This window comes from Peromyscus maniculatus, chromosome 1 (genome assembly GCF_049852395.1).
Source record: "Peromyscus maniculatus bairdii isolate BWxNUB_F1_BW_parent chromosome 1, HU_Pman_BW_mat_3.1, whole genome shotgun sequence".
NCBI lineage: Eukaryota > Metazoa > Chordata > Mammalia > Rodentia > Cricetidae > Peromyscus > Peromyscus maniculatus.
This window is the reverse complement of record NC_134852.1, coordinates 178,768,110-178,792,113: the sequence shown is the minus strand read 5'-3', so window position 1 is coordinate 178,792,113 and position 24,004 is coordinate 178,768,110. Positions and strand designations below refer to the sequence as shown.

The window sequence follows — 24,004 nt, the reverse complement described above, 5'->3', positions numbered from 1 at the left end:
ACACATACAGAGACAGACAGACAGACAGACATACCACACACCAATATTCCACATGTACTCTAACCACATATCATACACATACAGAGACAGACAGACAGACATGCCACACACCAATATTCCACATGTACTCTAACCACATATCATACACATACAGAGACAGACAGACAGACATACCATACACAGGTACATAAGCACACACAACACTTATGCAACCATACACACATCACATACATAGGCATAATACATGAATACACACAACAAACAATATACAAGTATATCTCCAACAACACACACACACCATACAGCACATACTACACATAAACATACCCAGCACACACATAGATATGACATGCAGAAACACAAAAAACAATACACAGATACACCACACATGAAACATATCCATATACATGCAACCACACTCACATCACATATAGACATAACACACACAAACACACACAACATACCCCACTACACAAGCACAAAAGGAACAATACATAGACATACAGCACACACAAATATACTACATACATAGAATCACATACAACCCCACAGACATAACACACCACATATAAACACACAAAGACACACAGAGACATACATACACACCACATGCTACTTACATACACACTACACACACACACCAGAAGAACCTAGAAAAAAGAACCTATGGCCTTTGCAAAATGTAAGTAAAGAAGCTTATAGCCTGGAGTGTAAAATACAAACCTGTCCCCCAAAGATAACAGCTGAACAAACCTAGATAAATTTGGGTCCAGTAGTGATTTTCTAGATATAACTAACCAAGGCACAATTCCGGAAAGAAATAAAAATAAAGTAGTTTTTGTTGAAAAGGAAAATATCTGCCCCGTAAAAGACACTGTCAAATGAATGAGAAGATGTCCCTGACAGAGAAAATATTTGTGGAGACATGTCTGACAAGGGACTGCTGCCTGAAGTGCACAGAAAAGTCTTAAATCACAACAGTAAGAAAACAATCTAGTTTAAAACTGGATCAAAGACTTGACAGAGATTAATCAAAGTCCACACACAGACGGCACATAAGAAAGACGCTTTCTCCCTGCTATGACCAGGGAGAATGTAAATTGACACAGAGGTGCTGCTGCCTTTGGCCCCATCCGGAGCACTGTCACCAAGAGCCAGGGAGGCTGTGAGGCAGCAGGAAGCCTCCTCATGTGCTGGTGGAAATGTGAAATGGCGTGGCTGCTTTGAAAGACGGCGTGCACACAAACACCGCACAGTCCAGCAAGTGTACTGCTGGCTACTTTCAGGTAAGCTGCACACATGTAAGCCAGGCGTGGTGACGTTTCCTGAACATTACAGAGCATCTCAATTTGCTGTAATAAAATTCTGTAATAAAAACACTGACACCCACTTTGGGAGCAACGTTTGATTTGGCTTACATTCTAATGTCTTCTCCATCGCTAAGGGAAGCCAGGGCAGGAACCTAGAGGCAGAAACTGAAGCAGAAACCATGGAGGAATGCTGCTTCCCAGCTTGTTCTTCATGGCATGTTCAGCTACCTTTCTTACATGACCTAGGACCATCTGCCCAGTGTGGCACTGCCACCACATAATGAGATGGACCCTTTTACATCAGTCAGGAAAATGCCCTCATTGTCTTGCCTATAGGCCAATCGGATGGAGGTATTTTCTCAAACAAGCTTCCTTCTTCCCAGAGGACTCTAGTTTGTGTCAAGTTGACAAAAAACAAACAAACAAACAAAAACAACCATCACATTAAGTTTGAGCCAGCCTGGATTATAAGAAAGGAGGAAAGGAAGGGAGGGAGGGAGGGGGGAGGAGAGGGAGGGAAGGAAGGAGGGAGGGAGGGAAGGAGGGAGGGAGGGAGGGACGGAGGTATATACAGTAACCTGCATGTGAATATTTACAGCAGCTTTATTTGTAATTTCCAAAACTTTGAAGGAGCCAACCAAGTTGTCCTTTTGTAGGTAAACAGAAAAACTATGGTACAGACAACGGAATATTACTCAGTGCCAAAAATGAACAATCGAGCCATGGACAGACATGGAGGAAACCAAATGCCTATTACTAAGGAAAAGAAGCTGGTCTGAAAAAGGCTATAACCTGTCACTCACTGGACATTCGGGCAAAGATGTAAGTATGGCAGGAATGGAAAGTCAGTAATGGAGCACTTTCAGGGTAGTGAAGTTGTTGTGCGTGTTCCTGTAATGGTAGATGCAGGTCATTATCTATTGGTTAGAACCGTAAGCTGTACACCACCCACAATGAGCCTGCATGCAACCTGTGGTTTGGGGTAATAATGAAACGGAATGTGGGCTAGTAATTTGGAACAGATGTGCCCTCTGGGGAGCTGTTGACAAGGGGAGGCAATTCAGGTGTGGAGGCAGCAGGCTCGTGTGAGTGTCTCTGAGCCTTCCTTTCAATTTAGCAGCGAGCCTAAAATTGCTCTAAAACTTTCCCATTTATTTTCTAATACGGCCATGGAAGCATATTTCAGAGTTGCTGCTCTGCCCACAGACAGAATTTTCTATTGTGATGCCAGAGAACAGTTATTCTTGCCAGGCTCATACTGTGCGCTAAGAGCTCTTGCCTTGTAAGATGGAAAGGCCCCGAACAATGTGCCCAGCCCCTTCCATTCTCCCTCCACAGTCACCACAGGCCCCCAGAGGTGAACTCCAAACAGCTTCCAGGAAGAAAAATAGCACGGCTGAAGTTTGAAAAGGTTGTTTCTCTCCCACATCCACTTCAGGGCCGTTAGAAAACCACCCGAGCACCAACTCCATTAGGGTGCCCTCTTTCCCAGCTCGTGACCAGAGACGACAGGACTTGCAATGGAAGGGCACAGAGTGGCACTGAGCCCCTGCCTCCAGAATCCTCACGGGCGCCTCCGTTCTTAGCTGTCGAAGGATGCTCCCTGCAGATGGTGATTTAACAGAACAGCAGTGTGAGCCCGAGGACCGTTGGCTCGGCCCGACTTTTAAGCACTAGGGTTTCCACATCTTGAACATTGCTTTAATTCATTCCTGACTCTTCTAAAATGCCGAGGAGGTGTGGATTCAGTGACCTATATTACCCTTGTCATAATGAAGCTGGAAGGATCCAAAGAGCTCCCTTAGCACACAGAAGAAATGAGACACCTAACATTACCCACGTAATCGGAGGCAAGGTGTTGTCGCAAACGACCCACCTAGGAGTGTTTTGCCACACATGCCACCCAGCACAGCCCACTGTACTCCACAGCACTTCTTAGTTCTCGGATGCTTGGGAATTCTACCTAAGCAAATGGAAAGTCTAATACAAATGTTACCAAAGACTCCTAGTTTTGATTTTTTTCCCATTTCCCCCCAAATTAGAAGGCTAGCATTTGTCATCACTCACGCAGTCAACCAACACATCATTTCATTCTCAGTTCCTAGAACAGAGTGACGGGCAGCATAAACAAGGTCTAGCAAGCTGAAAGCCTGGAGAAGGCAGCCCTGAACAATCAGACTTTGAAAGAAAGACTGTTTCTTGTGTGAAGAATCTCTTGACCAAGGGAAGGCGGGGGTGGGGGGTGTATTTCTTCCAGGGTCACTGCATGGTAGAGTGTCACAGGTTCGGTTACTTTCTACAATAGAAAGAATACCCAAGGTCAGTGGAGATGGACTTTTCGCTCTTTCTACCATGACTGGGTAGTTCTTAGCCTTTGCAGTTGCGCCATTTTGAAGTGTGTCGTTCTTCTGTAACTTGTAACGTCTGTCTCTTGGTTTGACTGCTGAGTTCACAGGCTTCACAGAGTAGCATTGGCTGTAGAGTATATAAATCATCAGTTCTCTGGATCTTTTAGTCAGTCCCATTTTTCAGTCCAGGAACACAAACTTTTTCTTCATTGACTTCGGTCCCCCTGGCTATTTTTTTTTTTTTATTGTAAACATGAAGAGACTTTGTTTGTTGAATGTCTAATCATTTCTAGCCAGTGTTGCCTTGTCACTAATTGTACGTTCAGGAGATGGATGGCCTGTGTCGCTCTCCTAATTCATGATATACCGTTACTAGCCTATAAATAATTAATGGAAGGGGACTTTTCCAGAGAAGGAAACTGTCATGTCCATTAGATTTAAGTTCTCTTTCAGATCCCTTCCTATAACTTTTTATTGAGATTTTTACTATGTAGAATCAACTTTTGGTAAGGCAATGAAATGACACTAATTCAGATAGTAGGCGCTTGGGAGTGAGGAGGCCAGTTAGAATAAATGAAAAATAATGATTATGGGAGGGAGATTTATCCCTGCAAAGAGTTACCATGAATCTAAAACTCCTGCTAAAATCTTTTCCAGTGAAGTTTCGCTGGTAAGAGGCTCCGTGGCTACCCAGAGGGAATCACTCCGGCCTAAGCTGAGGGATATCAGTGGGTACAGCAGAGGCTCTTGGTGGCCTGCCTGGGACACCTCACCATTTATTGATGTGTATATGCTGAGGGCTTCACAACAGAGTTCCCCCTGGGTGCCATCTCTGTCATATGACGTCTACATTGAACAGATATGTAGAAAGCTAACGGTCCTTGTATAGGAACTTCTCTGGCAATGGAAGATGGGAGTTGGTGAATAATTATGGTGGTTCATCACCAGCCTGGCGGGACAACTCTGGTCGCTTTCTCTATCATCTCTACAGGTTCCCAGTGAAATGATTCTCCAGTGACCGGTAGCCATAACCATCCCACATCACCTTGGTTTCCTGTCCTTCCTTGATTCAATTTCTAGTGCTTCTTAGGGCCATCTTCTGAATCCAACTGAACTGAAATCATCATCTCAGGTTCATTTCTAGGAAAACCCACTAAGAATATGTGGAAAGTAATGGGAGACTCTCAGGGGTGACCTTCCTGGGCATCTAGGTAAAACAGAGCAAAGTGGGGGGTTGTTGCACATGAGAGACGTGATAGCCTCAAATATGCAAAGCTCAGGGAGCTCAGGCTCCAGGCAAATCAACAGCACCAGCGCCACCCCAAGCCTGTGGCTTTTGGGTCCTCTATCTTGTGAACTTGGAGGATGAATTTTATAGACAATGGAAGGGTGAGTTTAGAAAGAAGGGTTATTGTAGGAATGTGGGTAAGGAGCTCAAGAGAGAAAAGACAGAATCGGGTCCCCAGGAATGGCTCACCACTCAGCCACTTGATCTAGGGCCTTTGATAGGACTTGTGGTAGAAACTCAGGCATGGCATGAGGGCCTGGGCTAGTAAATCTTGTCAGCCCACATGCAAGATGTTCACATGCCTCTCAGTTTGGGTCATGTCTCTACATACAGCTTCCAGGAAGCAGGGCTCATTTAAGGTATGTAAAAGGATAAAAAAAAGGAACAAGGGGCCCTTTCTGTCACTTCTGGGTCCTGTCCAGAACAGAATCAAAGATGTTTCCAGCCAAGGATGAGAATCCAGGTCCCTGTCTCTAAACTGCCCAACCAGCTTCAGTCCTCTGCTCTCAACCTAAGGACCAGTGTCAAGTCTATGCAGGCAGATAATGAAGTCAAGATATCTGTGGGAAGATGGCACTCTACATTGGTTATCAGTGAGAAAAGCAGAAAGGCTCAACATGCTGATAGGTCTCCAGGGCTTTATTTGTAAGTACTGGAATGTTTCCTAGATGAGCCTTTTAAAATCGCCAATCCATGTCTTTAAGGCCCGCCTGCCCCTCCGAGCATGAAGTTATCCCTCTGCCTGAGCATCTCCAGGACCACTGTCTCTGCCAGTCACTTGCTGATGTGAGGATGATCCCTGTGTTCTTGAGGCAGTGCCTGTCACACTCAGGACTAAGTGTTATTTTAGATCATAATTCTCAGTTTGTTTATTTCCTCAAGTTACATGGGGAATGCGAATTAGAAGATTAAGAACTTTTGAGTGTCTCCAAAATCTCTTTTCTTATCCTTGGACCTTATCTTTTCCTTCCTTCCTTCCTTCCTTCCTTCCTTCCTTCCTTCCTTCCTTCCTTCCTTCCTTCCTTCCTTCCTTCCGTCCTCCCTCCCTCCCTCCCTCCCTCCTTCCCTCTCTCCCTCCATTTCTCTCTCTCTCTCTCTCTCTCTCTCTCTCTCTCTCTCTCTCTCTCTCTCTCTCTCTCTTTTTCTTTTTGGTTTTTCGAGACAGGGATTAAAGGCGTCCACCTGGCTGGACCTTTTCAAGAGCCTCTATCTGCTCATTTTTCTTACTTAGCAGTCTCTGCTTTATTATTTTATCTTGCTGTTCTGCCATTTGTTCAAACACAGTAATAACTAAACATGTTTCTTATGTTTTTAACAACAAAGGAGAATAAGAATTATTTCAACTGAGCTTGTATGATAATCAACTGACTGTAGCAAGAAAGATGCTCACTCTTCCAGAATGGGTTGGCAGGGTGGTGGTAAAGGACAGGTCCACGTTGTGAGGGATGGACTTAACATTTATTTAGAAATCTATATAAAAATATTGAAATCATAATATTTACTAACCAGAACATATGTTCCCATGAGTATATGACAATTCTAAAGTGATGAAGGTCATTTGCAGAGTGTTGTCTTTTTTTGTTTGTTCGTTTGTTTTGTTTTTTTTGAGACAGAATTTCCTTGTGCTCTGTATAGCTCTGGCTGTCCTGGAACTAGCTCTGTAGACCAGATTGGCCTAGAACTCATAGAGATCCACCTTCCTCTCCCTCCAAAGTACTGGAATTAAAGGCATTCACCACCACTGCCCAGCTACAGAGTGTTGTCTTTGATAGAAGAACCTTCTTCAATTTCTTCATTGGTAAATATGTCCTGAATTGGGCCAAAAAATAATATCAAATTGGTAATATTTAATTTTACTTCATTTACCATATTACTTACAATGACTTTCAAGCATCTCTCTGGTTTGGGAGCAGTTATATTTTCTGTTGATTTTTATACTCTACATGTTGCTGAAAGTGAAACTTGAGACACAATACAAAAGAGTTTAATCCAAATACAGAATGACTCATATGTGTGACATTCACATAAGCCACACTGAAGTGAATGTCATCATGCTTTAGTCAAAAGTAGATAAAAGGCCTAAACAATAAGACATTACTGTCTGGAAGGCTTAGAACATCTTACTTTATGTGCTTGCATATTCAAGGAAGGCAATTTTTAAAATTGTAGAGAAAACACAACCCAGGAGACACTGAGAACCCTTGCCCAGCAGTGGAGCTGTGGACCTTTAGAGGCCACACATAGAAGGCTAAGAGGAATTGCCGGATTGGCTGCAACTGTATTTCTGCCTAATTTGGGTATGGTTTGATGGGTTGGTTGTCTGTGATTGGCTAATGTCAACTGTTTGCGATTAGTTAAAATCAGGCTGTTTCACACCACACACACACACACACACACACACACACACACACACACGCACGCACGCACGCACGCACGTGCACGCACGCACAAAACTACACTGTTAAGTTGGGTTTTGGTTTACTTATTTACTGGGTTAGTTTGCAGTTCTGGTTACACAGAAGTTCAAATACACAGATGGCCTCAGGCTGGTGGCCTCCTGCCTATTTAAACAGTTGCGACTGGCTTGCTGCATTTCCTGAAGCTTAAGAGTAGAAACTTTAGTATGAGAAGCTACCAGGTACAAACCGTTCTTTCCATGTGTGTGCACGCTGTCCTGGATGATCATTCTAAAACATTCTAGTGAAAATGAAAAATATTGGCTGGGCATGGCAGCTCATGCTTTTCAACCCACCACTCAGGAAGCAGGGGCAGTTAGATCTCTGTGGGTTTGGGGCCATCCTGGTCTACACAGTCAATTTTAGGCCAGCTAGGGCTACATAGTGACATAGTGAGACCCTGCCTCAAAAGAAAAAAAAAAGTATTGCTTGTAAGGTTTACCACTTATATATTGGGGTGAGGCTGTGACAGGAGCAAGCTAACGCTCACAGAGTGCCAGCCAGAGACTTCCTGGATGTGACTTCATTCACTCAGTTCATTCACATGACTCAGCCCAGAATTATGTGACTCCAAGTGCACCGTGGCGCTCTCTCTCCTAAATAAAATGAACTCCTTGCCCATCTTTGGCCAGTGAACTAATGTAAGAAGGCAGGACCATGGATGTGAGTCTGTCCCATGGTGATGTGGATGTGGGGTAACTCCTTTTCTGTTGCTGTTTTTTCCCTGTTTGAATTTGTTTCTTTTTGAGACAGTATCTCACTCTGTAAACTAGGCTTACCTTGAACTCACAGAAAGCTGCCTGCCTCTGTTCCCCATGAGCTGGGATTACAGGAGTGAGTCACTACACCAGGCTAGGCAAGTACTGTATTACTGAGCTGTATCTCTAGAATGCTTTTTTTTTTTTTTTTTTTTTTTTTTTAGACTAGGGAAATGATAGGCTTATTTTACCAGGCCTAGCCATTTTCTTTTCTATATAGATGAACTCACCAAAATTTTGCTTCAATGTACTCAAGACCTTCATCATCACCCTAGCTGTACACCCCCCCCCCACACACACACACATCCCTAGCTTTTCCTGCTGCAGGGCCCTTGTGATGGGTGGAATGGCCTATGTCGGAGCCTGTGTTTGAATGCTTAGTCCTCAGGGAATGGCACTACTTGAGAAGCATTGGGAAGTGTGGCACTGTTGGAGCAGGTGTGGTCTTGTTGGAGGAAGTGTGTCACAGAGGGGTGGACTTTGAGCTCTCAAAAGCCCAAGCCAGGCCCAGTGTCACTTTCTCTTCTTGCTGCCTTTGGATCTCAGCTACTTCTCCAGTTCCGTGTCTACCTGTGTGCCACCAAGTTTCCTGCCATGACGATAGTGAACTAAGTCTCTGAAACTATAAGGAAGCCCCAGTCAAATGCTTTTGTTTATAAGAGTTGCCATGGTCATGGTGTCTCTTCACAGCAGTAGAACACTGATTAAGACAGGCCTTACACTCTCAGCTGGAATTGCTCAGAATGCTAAACCAATTGTGAAACAATAACCCAGGGTCTGCGGCTACCTGAACAGGGGTTCAGCCCCAGGGCTTGCCTTGGGCCCTATGCTTCCTTTTGTCATTGATGTCTTGACATTCCCGGAACCAGAATGACTATACTAGAGTGTCTCACGGTTTGGAACTTTTTCTTTCATTCTCAAATTTCCGTGAAACAGCTGACTTTTGAATATGCCAGATTAATGTGGTTCCTTGTCCCTGTAAGCTTGCTGCTTGGAGAGCTATTTTCTGTCCAGAGAGTGACGCTGTCTTTGCCCATGAATGTCATTGAGCACTGTCTACTCTGACTGCCCATGTACCATTGATAAGTGGAGTTGTGTAAGGGAGTTCCTGTGGGAGGGTACCTCCTCCTCACGCCTGGCTTATTTCATTCCATTTGCCAGTGCATGGTTTACATGCAAATATCCTCAGTGGTGATGAGTAGGTGTGAAATAAACAAGGAAGTATGCAAATTATGGTCATGCTCATTACCAGTGGCTTTCCCTGAGATATATTAAATGCCATTTCTTAGGATCTAATACGTTTAACAAAATTTATCAGCATGTTCTCCTCCTTCCCCCAGCCCTTGCCTGTTAAGGACTAATGAAATACCATTTATTTAATGACACAGGGATCAACTCTTTCCACTGCATTTGGGAACTTACTCATGCAATCATCTTTCTTTAATTATCTGACTCCAAAGAATATTTCAAAGTCTTTCCAGGACCTTCTGAAGTTATTATTTCACTTTTGAATAAGATTTACTCTTCCCCTCTAGACACATAATCTCTAATCATTTTCCTCAGAATAAGGTTGACACTTCATTTGTCTCCTAAGCAATAAGACACGACTACCTCTGTGCATAATGAAGGACTCCAAAGCCCAAATTTATTGTGAAGCGCATAGCAAAACTAATTGCATGAACCACAGACGTCTAATCAGTATAAAAATTAGAATATAGACACTCATTTGAATGATAATACCAGAAAGGACTTGAAGATCATTTGTTATCACTTAGCTTACAGATGAGAAAAGTCAGGTCTAGAAAAACTCAGAAAGCTCTGAAGGTCACGGCCCAGCTCCTGACAAAAACTGCCTCCCAAATTCTGCTGCTCAGGGACTTCATGCTGTGCTCATATTTCTTAAGCTGGGTTACTTTCTCAAACATTTCCCACTTCAAACAAGGATTGATGAGATATTTTTTCAAATGTACTTGAGAAGAATTTTTAACTACTTGTATTGTAGAACACTCCCATTTTACATTGTGTTGCGTGACCAGATCGGATGCCATCCATGTATACTGGAAAGGATTTGTATTTGTCTCTGCATTCTTACGTGGCATCTTCACCCGCCATGTGGACAGGTGTGTCTTCCTATCTTAAGCTGCACTCACCTATGTCCATATCTTCTCTTAGGTCAATCAACTCCCCCAAGGGACTACTGTGAGGTCTGTGTCAGTGTGAATATGGGATTCTCACTGTTTCTTCTCACCCTTCCTGCACACACTCTAAAACTTTTCATATTGAGTTCTGGCAGTCTCCAGAATAGCATTGTGGGGACACGACTGTCTATTGGATTTAACAAATAAAATGATAGTCACAGATGAACCCCAAGAATGTGTATCTGGATAATGCCATGTTTTTTTCAAGCCAAGTGTAATAAAGCCTGAGTTGCAGCACAAGCTAGTGGGGTATTTTAAATAATTAAGGAGTTTAAATTTATTTCTCTTCCTAAATGGCAGTTTTAAGGGAAATTTAATTAAAATTTACATTTTTTATTATTATTGCTGCTAAAATTAGAAATAAAAACTAAGATTCCATTGGCATCACCTAGGGGGGAAAGACAAAGACCAGATAATATCATTTATTACACTCTAGCTGTGTTAGGTCTTCATCCACTCATATGACCAGGAGACAAGACAGGGGGATGTGATGGCTTTGATGGAGAAGTTCTGGGCCACTGTGGGAACAATACAGAGAAATACTTATGCTCTGTCACAGGGACAGGGGCCAAGCTCATGGGAGAGAGAGTGGCATCTCAGCTGCAGGCAGAGGAAGAAGTGAAAGCCAGGCTGCAGTAGTAGCAATGGTAAGAATATTCCAGATAATATAAGTTCATGTGCAGAGCCCCAGAGCCAGAACGAACATGATGCAGCTACCAAGAGAGCTGCAGGAGACCTAGGGCATAGAATGGCAGCTGAATGTTAATGAGAGCTCTATAATCAAGAAGCAGAAAACAGAAAGTTTAGTTTCTGCTACGTACTTCCAGGCCGAGACAGCCCCCGGTTTTCCCACAGAAGTGTCGAGTCTAGATTTTTAGGCGAAATCTTAGCTTCTAAATGTTCGTGACAACGTGTAATGCAATAAAATGTTATGCTGGCCAAATGTAACTAAAGAGTACTAGTTTGTCATCTCTAGTCTGGGGCAGTCATTCTCAAGGCGTGGCCCAGAGGCCAGCATAAGGTCACTGCTGACATCTCAGAGATGGGAATTCTCAGGCCTGGCCCCATGCCTGAAACAGCAGTAACTCTATGATGGACGGAGCTTGGCGATCTGATTTCGCAAGCCCTTCAGGTAATTCTGATGCAGCCGATACTTGCTTCCTGGCAGACATTTCTCCCTGATTACTTGAAACTTGAGTATGCTCATGCCATTTTGCCAGTGGCATTTGGAAAGTTTTTCCCCCCCTATGGTCCAACCAGACTAAGATGCCAACAACAGTTTTACTTGCCCGGGGTCTTCAGCTTTAAACCTTGCTTCCTATCCTCCATTCTGCATGCCTCTTCCCCAACCACAAAGAAACCCTCTCGGTCCCCTCTACACCTATAGCACTTGGCTGTCACCCTATTCATGGCATCCTTTGTTGTCAGTAATAACAGACACAGGCTAGATGCAACCAGAATATCCACATGGAACAGATTAGTCAGTCACCAAGGGGAAAGAATGGTGTGCTCTTCATTGGCTGATGGTATTGCTCTCCAGAATGTGTGTGCTACCGTGTATATATAAAGGTATGAAGAAAAGATATTGTATGGACTCTACAGCACCATCAACAATAACCAAGTTATTGTTTTATTTCTAAGAAAAAAAAAACTCTTGCCAGTTGAAATCACAGCATCATAGACTGAAGGACATTAAGTCTTTTAAAGAAGTAAGAAAATCCTGTGGGTTTAGTATGTATTAAATACTTTTGCATAAATATGTAAGCGTGGGGTATCTTGTTATTATTTCCGCTTTTCAGAACCTCTGGGAACTGAGCTGCTGTGACCCAATGAGCCTCTCACTCTGGGCCACATAACTTTGGACACCACTGTCCTTATCAAGCACACATCGTTTGCACGGCTTGTCTGCTGTTTTGGAAATCAACTGAAGGGAGACAACTTTGAGGTAAAACCAGGCTGTAATTTTCATCCACTGCTGAACCCAAACCAGATACTGGGTTTAGCTCTCGTCTGGCCTTACAAGGCAAATAAAAAACATAGCACCAACTGGATGACAAGGTACACTGCAGGAGTCTTAACCTGGGTGGCTACCATATCAGATCATCCATCTGATATGGAAGGTTTCTCCATCCAGGGTAAGGTATAGAATTGTGGAGTGTGCAATAAAGGAGGTCCTCATAACTTCAGAGGACACACAGGACATACACATCCTGGGTCCTGGTCTTTGCTCAACAGTGAGCACAGGAATTAGCATAGGAAACCCTCAATGTGTGTTTTAAAGAAAGACCATCAAAGGAGAAACACAAACTGCAAAAACACTTTGAAAAAGTGAAAGAGCATTTGGAAACTGTGGAAGCTGGTGCTGGACTCTAAGGAAACTCTCCTTATCCACATGGTGTAGTAAGGACTTTGACCCCCATACATGTTCCAAAAAAAATGTGAAAGCCACCTGGACTGATTCAAATGCCACTGATGGAAAGTGTCGGGGAACTGGACACCCTGAGCACAGTGAACCTTCGAGGACTGTGCAGTCCCTTCCTGACTCTTTTCAAGTATCATGTCTTGATGACATTTAGTGTGGATAGAATTTTCTGGAAGTGGTATTTTTGTGCATAAGGAGCCTATGCTTGAATCTGGGTAGTACTGGGTAGTACTGGGTGGTCTTGGAGTTTCATTTCTCCAACTTAACCTCCTGAAAAAAACAAAACAAAAAACACATTTGTAAGTTAAGAAACCTCTAGAAGTCCTTAAGTGTGAATTATTGTCATAGGCTTCCTTCTCTAGGAGACATCTCCCTGGGGGTGGGGGTCACACTCACTGCAAACACTGCACATTTTACGCCCACTAAAGGGACGAATAGTGGTATTTCTACCAAACCACAGCAAAAACAACCAAGTTTCAGCCTCACCACAAATGAGCTGGTGTCTCCTTTAAGAGCCAGCCTCCCCAAGAACTGCTACTGTGAGAAAATTTCTTGAGAAGATCAAGGGAAGAGAGCCGCCTGTCCTGAATCCTAGCAGCCCCAGGGACTCAATGAACTACACAGTTAGTCCGTGTTATTCCCTGCCCTTGCCTTCCAGAGAGACCCAGGCTGCATAGGCTATGGAATATTCACTATGAAATACTACTTAGCAATCAAAAGGCACAAAAATAATGCAACGTGAATCACAAAAACATTAAGAAACCCACAAGAGATTTCACAATGTGTGATTCTCTTTGTGTATGAAGCCAAAAGAGGCAAAACTAGGTTGGTAAAACGTAGGTGAGTAGTTGCCTGAGGCAGATGGTCAGGAGGGGCTGATGACTAATGACCCTGAGAAAGCCTCTGTGGGTGAGAAAAATGCTCTGAACAACAGCTTCTGTTGTTTTGCTTTCTGAGACAGACCTTCATCCGGCCCACGTGGGCCTCAAACTAAGCAGCAGAGCCAGGCTTTGAACACCCGATCTTCAGGCCTACCCTGAAATTACAGCCACGTGTCGTTGTGTCCTGCTTTAATACTCTGACTACAGAAGTGTTCACAGGATGCAACTCCAAAACCTTCCTGTTATAGTGAGCAGATTTGTTGCATGTTTATAAACTAGTAAATCTGGGAGGAAGGTGCATGAACAGCAGTAGACAGAAAGGAAGCAAATTTGAATTTACATCACCATTGTCCTCTTCCTCCATGGGTGGTAACCCTCTTTGTTCTGAGGGTTTCTCTCTGGTATTAAATCAACGCCTGCCGTGAAGCCATCCTCTCCTTTTAGGTGTCTTTGCTTGGAATGAGTTTCTTGGGGATGGCTTTGTTTCTTGGTCCACTCTGATAGTCTTGGCCATGTCATTTGGTATGTTTAGACCATGGCCATTCAAAGTGAGGGCTGCCATAGTTGAATTAATAATTAATTAATATTCCTATTTCATAGCCTTGGCCTTTCTTTATTGTCTTCCACACTTCCTGCCTACCAATCACGCTTTCATCTTAGCCTCCAGACTGTCAACTCCAAGGTCTTATGCATGTTAAGCAAGCACTGCGCCACTCAACTACATCTTCGTCCCTTATGCTTCTAAAAGCCTTTTCAGTAATTACCCTAGAGATGATGATACATAGTTACAACCTTGTGGGTAGGTCCGCTTTGCCACAGTGCCATACCACTCTAAGGGAAGAGCGAACTCTTCCAGCAATGCCTTCCCAGCTTGCGCCTTCCGGGTCTTGTAACAAATTGTATCCTGCATTCCGTTTGTCCACATGCTATGATCATCAGGTATGCTGATGTTACTCTTCTGTACTAGTTGTCTTGGCAGGTTAATTAGGAACAAGAGAAGTCAAATATTTTATCCTCTTCTAAGGCTGCTTTTCTGGGTTCTTTGAATTTCTTTTTGAGTGGCACATAGTAATCCTGCATATTTAAGGGGTAAAATGTGATGTTTTAATATGCTTCTGTATTGTATACTGGGGAACCAGGATAGCATAGGCACACCTCATTTTTTGAAATGAGGACATTTACAGTCTGTGTTAGCCATCCACTCCTCACTGTTAACCACCGCTATCCTGATTTTTAACAGAATTGATAGAACTTAGTCCTAATAGTAAAACTCAATCCTCAGCCCCATCTTTTTTTCCCCAACCCCATCTTGCCACCTCCCACCCTGTTTCTCCTCTCCCCCACACCCCATCATCCCCTTTACCCTCTGCTCCTGGTAACTACTACTTCACTCTCAATTGTTATCAAATTCTTTGGGTTCCACATGCAAGACCATGCTTCAGTGAATATAATGCCCACCAAGCTTAACACATTATGTGTATGGCTTAATAGTATTCCTAGTGTGTAGATACAGAATGGGTGGACCATGCAATATGTCCTTTATCCATTCACCTTGAACATACACGTAGATCGAGGCCTAGATGTTCATAAGCAGTGCAGATGTCTCTTCTGCAAACTGATTTCATTTCTTTTGGCTACATACAAACAACCATACATACATACATAGAACCATACAAACATACATACATACATACACACACGCATACAAACACACATACAAACATACAAATGTACATACATACATGTGTAATTATTTGAGCTTTTGGAAGACCCTTGCACCGTTTTCCGTGATGGCTGTACTAACCTGGGCTCCCGACAACACTGCATAAATGCCCCTTTGCTCCATTTCTAGCCGACCCTGAACAGTCTTTTCCTAACTGGTGAGAGGCAGGCGTCTACTGAGGTTTGCGTCTTTCCCTGATCACTTAAATGATGTTGGACACTTTTTCATATGCTGATTGGCAGTTTCCACATCTCCTGAGAGATGTCTGTCAGATCTCGAGACTGCTCTCAGACCAGATGGGGAGGGGCACGGTACTGCATCTTTTATGTATTTTGGATTGTAGTCCCTTTCAGATACACAGTTTGCAAACACAATTCTGTCCTCTAGGCTCCCTCTGCGGAAACCTTCCTTGTCTCCTTTGCTCCTGTTACCTGTACTGTGAGGATCAGGCTTACTTTTGTCCACTTCAAGGCCAAGAAACTTCCTCTGCTGTCTTTCAGTAAGTAGTCCATAGTTCCAGCTCTTACAGTTAAGTTTTAATCCATTTTGAGTTGATCTTTGTATATGTGAGAGAGGCCTATTCCATTCCTTTGCATGTGAACAACACTACTTATTTTTAATTTTAAATTTTAAATTAGCTGACAAAGTAACAGATTTCCCTATGGGATTTTCACCCATACTTCCTTTGGTTTGATTCTCCCATCTCTCCCTTCCCTGCCCCGTCCTTCTCCACTGTCCTTTCCCCCAGGGTCCCTCTTTCCACGCTGTTTCTCTTGTCCTCTCTGCCCCCACCCCCCTTAGTTGCTTCTAGTTTCCCGCCCTTTACCCCTCTCCTCTCCTTCTTGGATACACACATTTAACAGAGGCTGAGATCTGTGTATGAGAGAGAACATACGGTGGGAGCCTGGGTTACCTCCCTTCATGTCTTCCAGATTCATGCATTTTCCTGCTAATTTCATTATTTTTTTCTGTACAGATGACTAAAACCCCATTGTATACATGTGCCACGTTTTCATTGTCTTTTCTTCAGTTGACGGATGTGTAGGCTGACTTCATTTCTTGCCACTGTGAAAAGACCGATCACAGGATGTGGCATTCTTCAGGTACATGCCCGAGAGCGTCAGCAGCTTTTCTTAGAGACTCTCCCCACGGCATGCTCTGGCACCTTTACCACACAGGTATCAACAGTAAGTACGGAGTGTTTTTAAAGACTTTCTTTTCAGATTAATAGAACACGTGTTGCTTTCATGCCCATACCATGCTATTTTGCTTATTACAGCTTTTTAGTATATTCTGAAGCTAGGAAGTACTGCCTCCTTCTTTTTTTGGTTTGTTTTGCTATTCTTTTGTGACTTCATATGAATCTTAAGATTTATTTTTCTATGTGCTGTAAACATGTCGTTGGTATTTGGCGGGGACTGGATCCAAGATAGCTTTGGGAATCTTTCTTCATACAGCTCAGCCTCTGCCTTTTATTCCCCACTCCTGCCCCCAAAGGATCTTGAACATTTCTTGCAAGATGGTCCCATTCATGATAAAAAAGACAATTTCTAAATTTTTATGAGAAATTACAGAAAATCAAAGATAAAGAAAAAATCTAAGAAACTATTAATATAGTTAGTATACTTTATTCCTCCCTCTTTCCTTTTTTTTGAGATGGGGTTTGGGGTGTCTCAGTACATAGCCCAGGCTGGCCTTGAACTTACACTCCTGTTTAGACTTCCAAATGTTCACTTTTGAGGAACATTTTTCTCTAGGTTTAAAATACTATGTTGCTAGGGGCTCTGTTTGGGTGACATAGTCTCACAACACAGCCCCAGCTTGTGGCAGTGACTCTTCTGTCTCCATGTCCCCAAGCTGAGCCCACACACTATGAGTGTATATTCAGATCTACCTCCCAGTGCTGAGCCTCACACACTGACTGTATATTCAGATCTACGTCCCGAAGCTGAGCCTCACACACTCTGAGTGTATATTCAGATCTACGTCCCCAAGCTGAGCCACACACACACTATGAGTGTATATTCAGATCTACGTCCCCAGTGCTGAGCCTCACACACTCTGAGTGTATATTCAGATCTACATCCCCAAGCTGAGCCTCACACACTGACTGTATATTCAGATCTACGTCCCGAAGCTGAGCCTCACACACTCTATGAGTGTATATTCAGATCTACCTCCCAGTGCTGAGCCTCACACACTGACTGTATATTCAGATCTATGTCCCCAGTGCTGAGCCACACACTCTGAGTGTATATTCAGATCTACGTCCCGAAGCTGAGCCTCACACACTGACTGTATATTCAGATCTACGTCCCGAAGCTGAGCCTCACACACTCTGAGTGTACATTCAGATCTACATCTCCAGTGCTGAGCCTCACACACTGAGTGTACATTCAGATCTACGTCTCCAGTGCTGAGCCTCACACATTCTATGAGTGTATATTCAGATCTACATCCCCAGTGCTGAGCCTCACACTCTGAGTGTATATTCAGATCTACATCCCCAAGCTGAGCCCACACACTGACTGTACATTCAGATCTACGTCCCCAAGCTGAGCCTCACACACTCTGAGTGTACATTCAGATCTACATCTCCAGTGCTGAGCCTCACACACTGAGTGTATATTCAGATCTACGTCCCCAGTGCTGAGCCTCACACACTGAATGTTTATTCAGATCTACGTCCCCAGTGCTGAGCCACACACACTGACTGTATATTCAGATCTATGTCCCCAAGCTGAGCCTCACACACTATGAGTGTACATTCAGATCTACCTCCCAGTGCTGAGCCTCACACACTGACTGTATATTCAGATCTACATCCCCAATGCTGAGCCACACACACTCTATGAGTGTATATTCAAATAAGCAAAAACCCCATACTTTATCTTAATGCAGCTCTAGCAAACTTCAAAGAAACATCTTGGTTCTTTCCTCCAAGGTATCTATATTACAAGATTGACTATTAATATGAAATTCTTGTGGGGAAAAAGGCTGTATCCATAAGCAGAGACTCTGTACCTTTCTGCTAAGCAAACCGAAGATATTTCCCCCAAGTATTAGACCGTATCACAGAATGAGGCTGAACTCAGACACAAATGAAGACCGTTTCCTGTCACACACTCGGCAGGAAAGCTAGGTTACAGAGGAAATCCTTCGGCCTTTTCATTCGTTCTCACATACACTGACTTTCTTTAGAATGATAGTGTGCTGGGTGTTCACACTGGAAACAGCAATAGCAATCAAGACGAATGTAGCCACACACTGCTCCCCAGAAATGAACGAACAGAAATTTGCCTGCAATCTGATAGATTTAGATTTGTGGTTTCCCACACCAGGGAAGGTGTGCTGGGTTCCAGGGCTCGCCAGGAGTTTCTGCTTGCGTGGGTCTCGGATGAGTCTGAGTCCCATGTCCCCAGGTGATGCTGATTATGTGGGTCCAGGGAACTACACTCTGCCAAACATTAATTCTGAAACCATCAATGCTTGATGAGCCTTTGCAACAGCAGCTCTCAACCTGTGGGTTACGACCCCTTTGGGGGTCCTGGATCAGATATCCTGCATATCAGATATTTATTTACATTACGATTCATAACAGTACCAAGTTACAGTTATGAAGCAGCAATGAAATAATTTTATGGTTGGGGGGGTCACCACAACATGAAGAACTGTATTAAAGGGTTCCAGCATTAGGAAGGTTGAAAACTACTACTTTGCAAACTGCCTCTTAATTCTGTTCATCTTTCTGGTATTCTTTAATGACATCTATAAGTTAATTTTTTCCCTGAAATAGTGGAAACCTCTAATAACAAGGCTGTACATGAACTATAAGGTTAGACTTATAGACAATTCACTCCACATTTTGCAGAGGACACTGAGATCCAAGTACGTCTGGGGCAGAGCCAGGAACAGCCCACACGTTGGATTCTAAGTCAGGGTTATGATCTCAGTTTCATAACCACAGGAAAAAAAATACTTTAAAAAAGAAAAAGCAGCTTTAAAATAGGAGGTCTTAAAAACCTTCTTAGCCATGCCTGCCACAGTGCATCCACACATGGGGTAATGATTTTCCATAGACAACAGTGGTACCCAAGGAAGTATCTGGCAATGTTGTTGTCATTTATTTTCATAAGCATAATCTACAATATCCACACAGTGAGGACATCGCACGACACTGTGTTTCCCCCAAAGCCTTGTGCTGTTGAAGGATGTGCGGCTGTATCTGGCACACATCAGTCCACCAGAATATCCCATTCTAAAGGGCAGACATGAAAATCACCTCATTTGGGAGCATGCTCTGAGCTCAGGTCTTACTTAACTCAGGTTGAGACAGTGAAGGCGTGTGCCAAGCCAGGAGCACAGAGGAGACTGAAACCAACTCAGAAGAATCTAACTGTGGCAAGGCTCCCAGGAGCTCCCTGGAAGGGTAGCTCCGGTGTTTACATGGGGGGGGGGATGCTTAGGAATGTCTTCCATACAATGTGCACCTGGAGAACTTGACTGAAGGAAGCTATATGGTAGCTATCCTTTCCCACATGGACATATCCTAAGACCCCTTGAAATTATCAACAGTGCTGATTTTGATATAAAGGGTCCACTTTACAAATGCATCAAAGTCCAATTTATAAAGCAGGCAGAGAAAGGCATAACAATAACTAGCAGGAAACAGTACACTTAGGACATTACTTTGATGTAGTTTGGACCTTGACTATCCCCCCAAAGGCTCAGGCTTAAAGGATTACATTTCCCCAGGAGGTGCTTTTGGGAGGTAGCTGTAGCTTGAGCAGGTGGGGCCTAGCCTGAGGACTTGAGGTCACTGGTGGCATGATTCTGAAGGCGACTGTAGGACCTCAGTGCCACTCTCCTGCCCACAGGCATCTGCTTCACTGTCAAGTGCAGCCTTAGCCAGAACAATAGGGTGAACGGATTGTGGACAGGCAGCTCCAGGAGTGTGGGTGAGTTCAGTATCTCCAGCACTTGCTGTAGTAAAAGAAGGGTGCTGTGGGATAATGCTTCTGTACACTGTTTTAATAGAACGTTGATTGGCCAGTAGCCAGGCAGGAAGTATAGGCAGGATTAGCAGACAAGGAGAATTCTGGGAAGAGGAAGGCCAAGTCAAGAGATGCCAGCTCACTGTCCAGGGAGCAGCATGTCATGGCACACAGGTAAACCCACGGAACATGTGGCGACACATAGATGAACAGAAATGGGCTGAGTTTAAGTGTAAGAGCTAGTGAGTAGGAAGCCTGAGCTAATGGCCAAACGGTTTTAATTAATATAAGCCTCTGTGTGTTTACTTGGGTCTGAGCGGCTACGGACTGGGCGGGGCACAGGAAAACTCCAACTACAGAAAGGTAACTAACAAAATATATATTAATATGGGACCTTTTTAGTGTAACCATGAGATGACACAGTACCTACCATAGAAGTGGTGGATGATGCGGAATTGGGGTACCACTGGTCTTGTTAACTGACTAATGGGTGGGGAGTGAATATGGCATGGAGACAGTGGACAGAGGGTTTCTTCCTGGACTGGGCAGGATGAGTGTGCCGGTTCAGGGAGAAGAGTTCAGCAAATACAGCAGCAGAGGAGTGGAGCACAGCCTTCACACGGAGAAGGCTTGAACCATCAAAACAATGGTTTGGGGAGCTTTCCCAGCAAGGCCCATGAAGCCAAGAAAAGCACAGACAATACAGAAATGAGAGCAGAGGGGAGAGGCACTGATTTCTCCGAAAGGAAACCCAATACAGCATCTTCTTTAAAGTCTCCGTAATAGCCACAAGCAAACCAAGAAAAGACATATGATATTCTGGAATGTTCTGGGTAATCGAAAAGTCAGACAAGAGCTGACAAGAAGATGAAGTTTCTTCAGACTGTGCTCTCATCAAGCACTGGATATCCCACCTAGCGGAATCTTGGGGACCCTCAACTGCTCCTTAGAAAAAATGTTCATTCACTTGCTAGTGGTACAGGAAACTTCCATTTGACTCTGCCAGCAGTTCCCCAGGAAAGGATGGGCCGATCTCTGTGATGACTTTTTGAGGATTTTAAAAAGACATCAAGACATATGATTGGAAAAAACAAACACACACATTTAGGACACTGGGAAATAGGATGGTGATTAGTCCATTAACTATGAGAAAACACACGTTAATCCATTCTGCTGTGCCAAGTGTATGCCAAGCACGTGACACTGTGAGTTACATCCTCACAGCTTATTAAAACGGGGGGGCACAGAGCATAAAATGTTGTTAAATCTCAGTGGGAACGGTATACGAGTATTCACTGAACCAATCTCCACATAAAAATGGACTTTTATAGATTTTCTGACCAATGAATGCAATTTAAGCCATGAGATAAGGCTGACTGTCCATGTGGCTTGACCAGCAGTAGCCTCTCTTCTAGTTAGGAAAGCAATGGTCGCCTTTGCCTTTAACATCATACCCAGATCATTTCCGAGATGTCCCCTCTCCCCATGTGATCTGTGGAGCAATAACTTCCTCTTCCCTCTGCAGGAAGATGCCACATCAAACCCAAAGGTTTTAGTGCCCTTGGACTCACAGAAAGAAGAGGCCACAGCATCAAGGTAAGTTATCGGTTTATTAGCAAAGTACCAACACCACGTTCTTTGAAATTACTGGAATTTTATTTGCCTCAGGCTTATGACTTGCAACCAAAGACATTGTGCAAAGAAAGCAAAGATTAAGTACACTTTAGGGAGAAGGAGACCATACACATTGGTAACACAGGAGCTCAGGTGGACCAAAGAAGCCATTGGGACACTCTAGACACTGTAAATAGTCAATAGCATTGTCAAAAGAGCAAAAGAAAAAAAACTTCTGCAATGTTTACAGTAGACGTAAATCTTATACAAGTCAAAAAGCTTTTTTTTTTGTTCTTCAGATCATAGAGCATAAAATGGAAAAATGTATATGTAGGTGATATCTAACTACTGTACATTTGTCACCTAGTAAAGTTGCTTATATGTACCACAGTGTAAAAAACAAACAAACAAACAAAAAACAATACTGAACAAATGGAAATCTTGAAAATTGCCTGATGAAAAATAAAATAGCCAGTGGCTTTTAGTGGCTTCTCCCGATCATCAGCGCTGCGGACGATAACAATCTTCTCGTCAGGGCAGATGACAGAGGCAAGCACATCCAACTGCTACCGAATCCGGCCCACCTGTAGAAATATACTATCCACCCACGTCTTTTCCATCAAAAGCTTCCGTTTGTTTTTAATCTTTGAATCTTTGAGGCCCATTTGGTCACAATATGTTACAAATATTCGTGTGTGTGTGTGTGTGTGTGTGTGTGTGTGTGTGTGTGTGTGTGTACACGTGTTTTGTTTTGTTTTCTTTACACCATGATATCATATGTTTGTCTGGCACTATTCTAAAGCTAGTTCTAGATGACAATGAGGACGGAGAAATAACCCAGTGCCCAAAGGGCAAATGAACTCACTGGGGAGAAGGGAGAGAAGGGGGGGGGAGGGAGTCTTCAGTTCTGTCGTGGTTAGCTCAAGGCCACACCGCTCACTCATCATCAGTCCCACTTGCTTCTGACTGTTCCTGAAAGAAGAAAGGTAGAGAGAGTGAATGCACCCGGTCTCCTTCAGGGAAGACAGACACCACAGAGGCATGGGCATTCTCTAGGCTGAAATGGGGAGTGCCGAACTAACAACCCCCAGGCAATGCCTGCCAGCCGTACTCGCTGTCTGTTGTTTTGGTTTCTGGAGTTTATGGCTGACCGTTTCTATTTTTACCCGAGCTTTGGAAAACTGTCCCACAACAAGAAAAAGATCGCGCACTGAATGTCGCCTCAACTGGTAAGCCACCTCAAGAAAACATGGTGTTTTAAAATGTAACTAAAACACAGCAAGCCTAATTCTAGAACTTTCCAGTCAGGCCGGAGTAGCAAAGTGTTGAAGGGAAATCAAATTCACATATATACTAAAATGGAAAATAGTCTTTCCAGAATCAGAACTGTGCAGGGGCTGGGGGGCAGGGAAGCCGAGAGTTAATGGAGGGGACTGGCCAAGCATCTGTCTGTTGTTCTTCCAGACCAGCACGGGCAACAGCGCTAGACTTGAGTGCTAGATTTACAAAGCTCCCGAAATCTGAATTCAGCTTCTGCCATTCACTCCCTAGGGACCTGGAGAGTAACCAGGACCCAAGTCACACCTATGTGACGATGCTAACACAAACACTGATTATTCTTCAGATCGGAAGGTGCCTGTTTTGATGGCATGCTCCTTAAAATTTTCCTGATAAAAATAAAGCCTCAAGATATGTGGTCTCAGGGCACCAGAGCGGGAAAGCTCTGACATCACAATGCCACCCCCCCACCCCACCCCCCCGTAAGCACTGTTTTATCTGATCTGCTTATACACTCACAGCAAGCTGGGTGAGAGAGATATAAAATATTAACCAGCCGTGAAGAAAACTGTATTTGCACGTCCGTGCGCGAGAAGATGGAAAAGGGGAATGGAAACTGAGGGCGGAGCTTTTCATTCCCACAGTGACACACTCAGCTTTAGACGCTTTGTTCTAAATTTCGCAGCTCTGTCCTCGGCATGACCACCAGGAAGAGCGTGTACCCCAAGACAGCC

The 24,004-nt window shown here is 43.8% G+C and overlaps 1 protein-coding gene and 1 long non-coding RNA gene across 12 annotated transcripts in view; one reads left to right on the top strand and one right to left on the bottom strand.

Annotated features, from left to right (window-relative positions):
- The first annotated feature begins 1,914 nt into the window (after positions 1-1,914).
- Positions 1,915-23,707, top strand: LOC121823184 (uncharacterized). The gene is made up of 5 exons (XR_013047955.1): positions 1,915-2,132; positions 16,415-16,571; positions 21,904-21,974; positions 23,164-23,221; positions 23,457-23,707. It is a non-coding gene; the product is annotated as an uncharacterized LOC121823184 (long non-coding RNA).
- Positions 21,970-24,004, bottom strand: part of Smarca2 (SWI/SNF related BAF chromatin remodeling complex subunit ATPase 2) — a 171,897-nt gene continuing 169,862 nt past the window's right edge. For all 11 annotated transcript variants that reach the window (XM_076561683.1, XM_076561663.1, XM_076561668.1 and 8 more), the window contains one exon: positions 21,970-22,964. In XM_076561683.1, coding sequence (XP_076417798.1) covers positions 22,929-22,964 — 36 coding nt within the window. In that variant the 3' untranslated portion in view covers positions 21,970-22,928. The remainder of the gene's footprint in view (positions 22,965-24,004) is intronic.